General features: G+C 48.7%; 1 protein-coding gene across 4 annotated transcripts in view; it reads right to left on the minus strand.

Annotated features, from left to right (window-relative positions):
• LOC109427974 (homeobox protein cut) overlaps positions 1-8,096 on the minus strand; it is a gene marked incomplete at its 5' end in the record, with an annotated part of 40,743 nt that extends 32,647 nt beyond the window's left edge. For 2 of the 4 annotated variants that reach the window (XM_062843352.1, XM_062843351.1), the window contains 3 exon segments: positions 4,498-5,121; positions 7,342-7,463; positions 7,915-8,096. In XM_062843352.1, coding sequence (XP_062699336.1) covers positions 4,498-5,121; positions 7,342-7,463; positions 7,915-8,096 — 928 coding nt within the window. 4 annotated transcript variants of the gene reach the window in all.
• Between the last annotated feature and the right edge of the window lie 1,529 nt (positions 8,097-9,625).

The following is a 9,625-nucleotide window of genomic DNA, read 5'->3' on the forward strand; positions in this document are numbered from 1 at the left end:
CTCGGTATCTATTCGGAAGCGAAACCGACGAGTGATGTCTTCATTTTAGAGAAGAAGAGGTTAAATGCCAAAGTGACCATCCGTCCGCCCGCGCGCCGCAACTGAACGACAGCGAAGAAGCGGAGGGGATAGGAAACATCATCGTCATTATGAAAATGACACTGGAAAGTGCTCTCCAGTGCGGTAACCTTGACTCCCTCCGGTATTTGTGTTTTTGAAAGAGAGTGGGAAGAGGCTACCGGGGTTCGGTCAGTCTCCAAAAAGGAGCAACTTTTTAAACTGCTTGCTGCCATCGAGAAGTGAACAGCAGCAGCCGCATTGGGAGCCGGCTGGCCGGCGAGGGGTGGGACACTGACCTTCCTGTGTCGTACAACTTTCGGTGTGTGTACATCTTTATCCGTTTCTGGTGAGCTTAGAGCGGCTCGGAATGGGAAGCAGCTTTCGTAGGAGATGATAGTTTGTAACGAGAACGGAGAGGTCGAAAGGTTTAACCCACTATCGTAAATCGTTCGGCCAGTGCTGGGGGATAGGAATGTAATTGCACCTCGTTCCGGGGCTGGCCATTGTCCGGAAAAATTATCGAACGCAATTAATTTTGAATTATCGGAAGATAAATTCTCAACTTTTCAAGGGCCAAACCCCGGCTTAAGAGGTTGAACTATTACTGCAATTAACGACCGACCCAGGCCCAGTGAAATAGTGAAGGTTCGAAACTGTCAAATTGATCGATAAATTATCTCTCCACAATGGTGGAGAGTTTCATTTCGTTCAATGGCCACGGTGTCTAATCGGATTAAACTAGTTTGACAGATGGTTGCCTTTCGAGCAAGCTGAGAATGCAAAATGGCGATCCATTCAATGATGGCCGTCGCAGCAAGAGATAAATGACGGATTCGTGCAATTATTATGTGATCTTGTCATGTTTTTCATCTCTCCTACAGTCGGGGTTTATCTTGCTTTCGCCCCATTCATAGATCGTTTTACCTCAATCAAAAGCTCGCCACATAATGACTGCGACCGCCAATGGCGTGGTGCGGTTCGGGCGGTGGAGATGGAGAAATTTAAATAAATGACATTTTACTGGCTGGCAGCACTGTGCGCTCTCGGTGGAAAGGTAATACGCTTGGGAATGGCTTGCTGCGCTGCGCTCGTTCAAACCAGTTGGCAGCTATTGTTCTGCTGTCATTCGATTGAACATCGGTTGCCACGGCAACAGAGTAGCAACGCGCGGCATATTGCATCAAGCAAGCGGGCTGTCAGGGCTGCCAACAATGAGCAATGGAATGGAGAGATGACGAGAGAAGCGAACAGTAATGATAGTAATCTGATTATGAAAATTTTTCTCGTTTTCCTTTCGATTTTAAGTTCTGTCCCAGCTTGGGATCAGCGGCAACAACGGTGCTGCTGCGGTGGCTATCATGATGAACTAGTTTCTCAGGTTGTTTTTGCATCAATTTAGAGCAAATTTGCTCTTACAGATTTTCCAGCGCGATTGTTTGACTTTCCAACGTATCAGCGCTCACTTCTGGGCGCAATGAAGATTTCCCGATCTTGTGGCAGCGGAAAAAGTTATTAAAAACTTTTAAATATCTTCGGTTGTGACTGTCTCTGTCGCTGATGATCTGACAATGTGAACGCTTCCGGGGGATAGGAAACGGTAAATGTCAAATTCATTCCGCCGCAATTGCAGGGGTGGGATGCGAGTTTTCGTGATTCTTTCCTGCGTCGTCATTAAAATTCTGATACATTCGCATTAATTTTCTGCTTCTGAAAGCTTAAGACCCCTCAAACTCCGTTCCGATGGAAGTAGGAGGGGGTAGGGCACCACACGGAGAGAATAAAAATATTTACTAATCATTAAACGACTCGTTAGAGAGCTGCAGACGATTCAGCCCTTTTCTTGTCGGCGGCGAGGGGCACGACACCACACATGTCTTAAACGATTCATTTGGTATTCAGCAGGGCGGTGGCGACGTCGAACGGGAGTGATTCGTACTTTTTCGGAAAATTTTAACCCTTTTATTCGACAGGAGGAAAGTAATTAGATTCTCCGAGTTTCGGTTTTTTGTTTTCATAGCGCGCTGCGCAGGGGGGTGTGAGCGTGCACAAACAGCCGCATTCGCTCACGTCAATAATTTAATGGGCTCCTGCACTGACGGAACGAAGCCAAAGTTTTTAATCTCGCAACGATCCGAAGGCGGCGTGAAATCAGCTTTTTCCGAAATTTCGGTATCGCGGCGCGTTCTTCGAGTTGAGCTCATTTTCATATGTAAACACTTAGGGCGGGCGGAAGGGGAAGGCGTCTCGAAGGAAAATGTTTGAGTTTTTATTCTGAACGAGTTGTTCGACAAAGCAGGGGGGGATAGGAAACAAGTTTAATGAGCGGATTAGGGGGTAATCGATTTTTTGCGCCTGCCACGGCCGGAACGGAGAAAAAGTTGCCGAAGGATTCCGGGACCGTCTTGATTGCGCTATAAATTGCCTTTATCTATAATTTATTCAAGACAATAATTATCGCTCCACGAATGCAAAGACTAGACAGTGATGAGCAGCAGCACATGTGAATTTGTGGTTTCTTCCTTTGTTTTTCGTGAATAATAGATGAGTTTGATTGTAGTCTATGTTCAACAACACAAAAGGATTCCCCTCACCCCTCACGCAGACGCAATCTTGGCCCCAACTTGGTGAATATTTAATCGCAAAGAGGTGTGAAAATGTTGCAAGGTTCCTTCTTGTTCGGTCGGGTAATTTGACAGCTCTATCCCGGTGGCTGTCATTTCCGAAAAGTCACTTAATCGGACCGACTATTAATCATTCCACGACGCGACGCGAAGGTCTGAAAGCCATCAAGTGAGGCCAGGAGCGAGTAATCGTTCAAATCGGAAATCCGATCAAAGCAACCGTTCAATAATTACCCACGCAAATAACAATGGTTGCGTTCGTGGTGAAAAAAGTGACATTTACAATGGGCTGCGGCTCAGTGCGGTGGCTGCGGACGGACGTACGGGAGGAGGAACATTGCCACTTGTTTTCAAACAGTTATTATTGTTGTTTCGCCCTTGCTTCGGAAACGTCGACGACCGACGACTATGACGACGATGACGATGATGGACCCAACGACGCGGAACCGATTTTTATGATTAATCAAAGACTGTTCTCTCCATCAGTCAGTCGTCTGCGGATGCCCGCCTGCTAGATTGACGTTTGTGACGACTCGACTCGGCTGCGTTGGCGTGGGAAGAGTTGCCGGGCGTAGGAAAACAATGAAATTTTAATTATGAATCAATAGCTGTTCCGGTTCGGTTGCCAGCCGAGATTTAGCGTTCTGAAATCCCACAAATCGCACGGTTGGAAAGGGGATTTTTCCCGTACCGAGGCAGGGATATGACGATTGCCCTTTCAAGTTGTGCATGGTCTCGCTCTTGCAGCGCACAAAAGTCAAGTGGCGAGCATTTTTGATTCTTTTGAGCAGCGGGATCAAAGTCGTTGGTTGGGAGCACTTCCGAGTGGATTGCTTCGACTTTTCGAGGTTATGTTGCAGTCGGAGCCGCGTGGAACGGAAGACTCTCCTTCACTCATTAGTCTCTGTTTCTACTCTGGAGGAAAATCTGCCAATTTTGTAAATTTTTGATATTAATCTTTCGTCGGCAGAGTCGGACGGAGCGCATCCGTTGCAATTGAAGGTTCTTCGACGAAAGATAAATACCAGAAACCCTTTACCCGTCCTGTACGAGAGGAGCGAGTTTCTCAAGCCGCCAGGAAAAAAAAACTGCAACGTTCGCCGACTGGAGAGGATCTGTTTGAATAGCATCGTCGAAATGCGCGCATAGAACTGCCGCTGCCACGCCGACATATCAGATCGTTTTGCCTGGCAAGACGAAACTCGTGGTCGTCCCCAAAGGGGTGGGGGATAGGAAGGTGTACCGGCAGAAAAGCTACTTTGTATAGTGAGATGCCCCTCAAACCCCCCAGCCGGAAAACACGCGTTCGCGGATCGTCTTCTTGCCCGGGCAAACTTTTTTAATAAAATATTATTTATGCTTCCGAGGGCGCATTTCGAACGAGATGCAATCACTCCTGTCGTACCCCTCGGCGTCCGAGAGGGCCGGAAGACGAGGGGAATATCATTGAGCTTCGAATATTAAAATCGTCTTCGTGGAATAGTTGGCGTTGGCGCGATACAGGAGTGCAGGTGCGAAGCGAACAAAAAATGGCGAATTTTTAATTGCATCCCGGTCTACTTTGTTGTTTCGAGTCTGTTTTCGGGAGGGGTAGGACAGAGCAATTGTTTCGACGGCCGTTCCCCGGGGGGCAATTCCTAATGAAGATAATAATAAAAATTATATAATAACAGTGCTCGGGTCGAGCAGTCTTTTTTTTCGTTTTTTTTTCGCGGGGTATGATGACTCGAGCAAAAGTCTGGACTTCGTTTGGGCTCACGGGAAGAAAGGGGGAAGGTCCCTAATATGAAAAGTGATTGGCAAAGCGATGACTTACCTTTTTTCGGGATCAGCGACTTGAGGAGCAGCACAGCGTTCTCGTCGCACGCCCAGGCGTGCATCTTTCGGTAGCTGTCGCGGCCTTTTTCGGTGAGCTTATCCCATGGCTTCGGTTTGGAGAGCAGTTCGGATACGGTTCCCTGCGATAGCCCGAGGACGTACTTGGCGAACAGCCGCTGGCCGATGTTGTGCACGGAGAGTAGTTCGCGGACTCGCCGCGAGATGTGCAGCGTGTCTAGATTCTGATTGGCGTATTTGTCCATGTTGTAACGGAGCATTTCCTGCAGCTTGGCTTCCATGGGGTCTCCCTTGGGGATGAGCGAGTCGCCCAGGCGTCCGGCCATCGATCCCGGGGGTAGCTGCAGGTCTTCGGCAAAACGAAAATGACCTCGCTCTTGGAATTGGAAGGGCAGGCCTTGTATTAGGCCGGGGCCTGCATGTGAGAGCGGTCCCAAGGTGTTGTTGTTGTCCTCAAGTGGACTCTTGGACATCCGCATTGGCGTGTAGCCTCCGCCGTTCATGTGCTCTTCGTGGCGGGAGGTGTCTTGCAGAATTGGCGTGCTAGCGCTGGAGGAGTTATCATGATGGGAGCTAGCTTTGTCCTGCTCGTGATGGGTAAGATCTGTGGGAGGATGATGATGGTTCATTAGTAGCTGTGGATGGTTGCGAGCAGCTGCTGCGGCGGCTGCGGCTGCTGCTGCCGCTGCCAGTCCCGGTGGAGGAGGCGGCAACTCCAGACCACGTCGCCATGTGCTGACGATCTCTTCACCCAAAAACGAACCAAACTGTTCTACGTTTGCCAAAGCTGGTGAAAGGAAGGAGTTGAGCTGAGCAAGACTGTTGCCACCGGTGGGAGTCGGAGTCGGGGTCGGGACTGCGGGACCCGTCGGAGACGGCGGCACGATAGTTGGACTCGATACCGGCCGACTCGGAGCTTGGTTGATGTCATTACTACTAGTGCTACTACAGTTGGTGACATTCTGACTGTCGTTGTTGCAAGTGGTAGTGCTAGAGGCGTTGGTAGCAGTGCTATTGCTGATGCTATTGGGTGGGTCGTTACTAGCGTTACAAGCGTTAATAGCGTGAGGGACGTTCGTAGCGGTGCTGCAGCTGCTCGTCGCTGGCGACGAAGCGGGCTTCGGCTGACCGCTCGATGGGGATCCTGTAACGAGGCACATACAAGAGCAAGAACAACGGGAACACGTTAACAGGCTCCGCAATGTTCCATCAACTCAAACAAAAACGAAAGAAAAGTACTACACTCTCATTGGCAACAATGGCTTCGAGGGACGGATGAGTAACGGTGGTGGAAGATCTGTACTGTGTGTAAAACATGTTTATTTTCCCATGGAATCGAACAGTGAATAGTCGGCGCGCGCGGGCGAGTGAGATCGTAGAATAACAATAACAGAAGCCATAAATTTCAATAATTCCATCATCGACGACGATGTCGATGTAGGGAAAAGACTAGGGTGGTGCCGCCGCGCACAGTCTGATCACCCACGCGCACGGCATGCTTGGATGCACTCGTTCCAACGCGCGTAATTTGAATTCAATAAACTCTCGGAAGACGTGATCGCCTACTGAGCTGACGGCAACGCTGCACTTTGACAGTTCGTGCGGTTCGTCGAAATCCGGGCCAGCGATAAGGGGTTTTTAATTTGGATTTTAATTAAAAATTGCCACCGTCGATTGTCGGCGAATCAACGGAAAATCTGATACTCGCGATGCAGTTTTTTTTCGCTTTTGAAAATTCGATTCAGAAGAATGGGAGGCGAAACAGCGCAGCGGCGCGGCGTCCAAACAATCGTCGGCTCCCCGTAAAATTTGATTTTATTATTATTGGAGTTGCTGGTGGAACGCTGCCTGCCCGCTGCAGCATCGACGATGACTGCGTGGGAGTTTTTCTGTGTTTAATTTAAAAAAAGTTTTTTTTTTATTAATGTGAGAATGAAACCCGCGCGCAAGCCAGCAGAGTAGTGTGAGTGTGTTTGTTTGAAACAGTAGGAGAATCTGAAAACTAATAAAAATGATACTCCAGTTTTCGATGCTTCGAGAGGTAGGCATCAGAGATGATGATGATGTTGATGAGAGTGTGTCGAAAGAGCAGTGATGGCAAACAACAATAGCTTTAGTGCCGAGGGGTAAGACGCTGAAAATCAGGTCAATCGTGTGCGCGATTGTCAAACTTTGATGGGACGTCACAACGCGACCGCGAGCTTATGGAAGAAAACAGTTTGGATACAGTTTCGAGAGTGAGTGAGTGAGTGAGCGAGCGCGAGCGGCTGGCAACAAACTGCAACACTGAAAATGTACGCCAACAAGACGATGACGGCGCGGCGGCGTTGCGCCAGCTGTTTGGGATCGATCTCAAAGTGTGGAAAGATACACGTCATTAACATGTAAACATAATTACGTCTAACGGCGCGAGTTTCCTCTTTCCAGCTCTCGAGGAGCCGTCAGACGAGGCCGAGGCGCTTGGAAGAAATTTATTGGCCGCTGCGCGAGCGAGCAGAGCAGTGCTGCCAACTGCGACGGCTGCGGACCTCCGGCGTAGTTTGTTTACAAACAGCGCAGCGCGTAAAAAGCAGTCACTTAAACGGTTTGTTTGGAATTTCACGGATGGTAAGTAATTTGTTATTGCGAGTAGATCAATAACTTGCCGATTGCGAGGCGCGTCGCTGAAGGTGGCGCTTCGAGGGCTGTAAAAACTGGCGGCGCCAGCAACGCCTAGCCCGAGTGCATTCAAACTGTTGCGTGTTTATTGCCGCCTGGCGCTTGTTATCAGCGGTGTAAAATGGTCTGATTGTGATGCATTTTTCAGATTGATTTATTTGCTTACCTTCGGAGTTGGACGATTTGATCGCCTCGGTTTGAGCCGCCAGGGCTTTGGTCCGTTCGAGCAGCAGTTCCTGGAATTGCTTGGAGTCGTGCGGTGAGCTCAAATCCACCGATCGAAGTATGCTGCGAATGATGGAGAGATGAAGAGCAGGGGTGGGATTAGGGTTGTGTTTGAAATTGCTGACCTACTGCCAATTTCACGGAATCCACTGACATATAAAGCGCCACGAGGGAAATTCGTTGAAAAAAGAACGGAAAATTTTGATAGATGAGGGGGCGATTTTTTACGCGCATACATTCGTTGTTCATCTGTACGGTTGATGTTTCCTGGAGAGGGGTTATAACGCGAAAAATTTTCCCTCGCAGGGGTGGGCTTATGTTTGCTTACAGAGAATGTGTTTTTCGGCAAAACAAAACACATTTCGGTAAAGGTAGCTCAATTTCGGGATCACGAATCACGACCTGCCGCGATTTACGCGCGAGGGTTGTAATGAGATGCAAAAACGTGTCAGCTATAAAAGCGGGATTCCGTGTGGTGGTTTTGGAGGGAGGTTCCGGTCGGATCGATACTTACTTGTTTTCCTTCTTCAGATCGTCGAAGTCAGACTGCTTCTCGATACGGGACTCTAACCGCACAATGTGCTGCCGCTTTTCCTCGAGGCGGTCCTCTAACCGCTGGATCTGTAGGTTGTGCGACTCCTGGATGTTTGCGATGGCCGTCCGCAGACGAGCCACTTCCTCAAACAGTGCCGATATCTGTCGGGAAAGATGAGAAAGGAGACAAACGTTGCAGTTATAAGCTTGATTAATTATCGCTGACATACTGTCATATTCTCTAAGCTGGTGCCACACCGAGCGAGCGAATTGACAGCTCACATACGCCCCCTGCTCAACGCCCTTGGGAGCCGCCCCATCTGTGCTGGGGCCATTTTCGAAATTAATTAATTTCCCGTCATGTCGTCTTATTGTAAATCTATTAAATAGTTATAAATATAAATCGTCTGTTTATTTGCGACTTTCTTGCGGTTGACGAAGGAGACGCCGGTCGGGTCGATTTCTTAGCCCCCCACCCCTGCAACTAGACAACTGTCAAATTGGAATTCAAATCACAGACGGCACTGACTTGTGTGTGTACTTCTGCTGCCGTTCGTTCTCATCCAGCTCTGGCAGTCATCGACCGTGCAATCGAATGCCTGGAATGCTAAATAAATCTCACACAGCAAGCTCTGACTCTCGGTCGTTCAGTGACGTTGCCGCCGCTAGTTTCCTATCCCTCGTCAACCCGACTCATCGCGCCGCAATAGAAAGCAAAGGCATCAGTAACAAATTCACCTCCGATTCGATTCTGATCTGTTTCATTAATTTTCACGTTCCTTCCTCCCTGACGCATGTTTTCCGGCATCCCAAAACTGTGGGGAGGGGGTGGAGGCGATAAATCAAAATTCTAAATACGATACCGCAAATCCTTTCACAGCCATCCGTAGTCGCTTGATGGAAACCGAAGGGGCGCGCCACCACTCACTCGAAAGAGCAAGGCGAAAATTTCCTTTTAAATCTTTGCTCATTTTCAGACAGTGAATTTTCCAAACTATTTCACCCCCACCACTTTCCATCCCCCCATCCCTCGAAGACAAGAGATGTACGATGAGAAATTAATATCTCCAATTTTGATCTTGAGGCGTTCGGAAGCGGAATCGAAGCAGTGGAGCGAGGGAGGGGTAGGAATCTGCTTCCCGTTTAGTCAACTTTTCAGTTGAATTCCTTCGAATTGAAGCAAAAACAAAACCAGCCCTCAATCAGAGAGCGCAGAAGAAGAAAGTTCGACTCCGGTGAAAGTATTCTGACGTTCTGACGGTGCGGTAACAATTGATCGGGAGGCGTGGCGTGGGGGGAAGGAAACTAATTTCGACAATTCTCAAACTCTTTCGCCCCCACAACGGTGAAATCGGAACGGAACATAGAAAACTCATCAAATTTTATTAATAACTTTCGGTCGTCGCAACCCGCAGAGTGATTTTTCTGCCATTCGACCGACTGGTGTGGGAGGATAGGAAAATCGATTCCTTTGGCGCGTTTCACCACCGCACCGTTCCGTAAAAGTTCCCAACTTCACATTTTTGCGTTTGACAAATGACAATAATGGTAAAAGCGCGCGCGGAACACGCGGTCGGTGAGTTTTTTTTCGGGGTCCTTCCGAATACAACAACAAGCGAAATAATAGTAATCGTCGCGAAAAAAAACAGAGACAGAAGCTGCTGGTGAGGGGTAGGACACTGACCGCCGCG

The sequence above is a fragment of the Aedes albopictus genome, unplaced genomic scaffold, assembly GCF_035046485.1.
Source record: "Aedes albopictus strain Foshan unplaced genomic scaffold, AalbF5 HiC_scaffold_166, whole genome shotgun sequence".
Taxonomy (NCBI): Eukaryota; Metazoa; Arthropoda; class Insecta; order Diptera; family Culicidae; genus Aedes; species Aedes albopictus.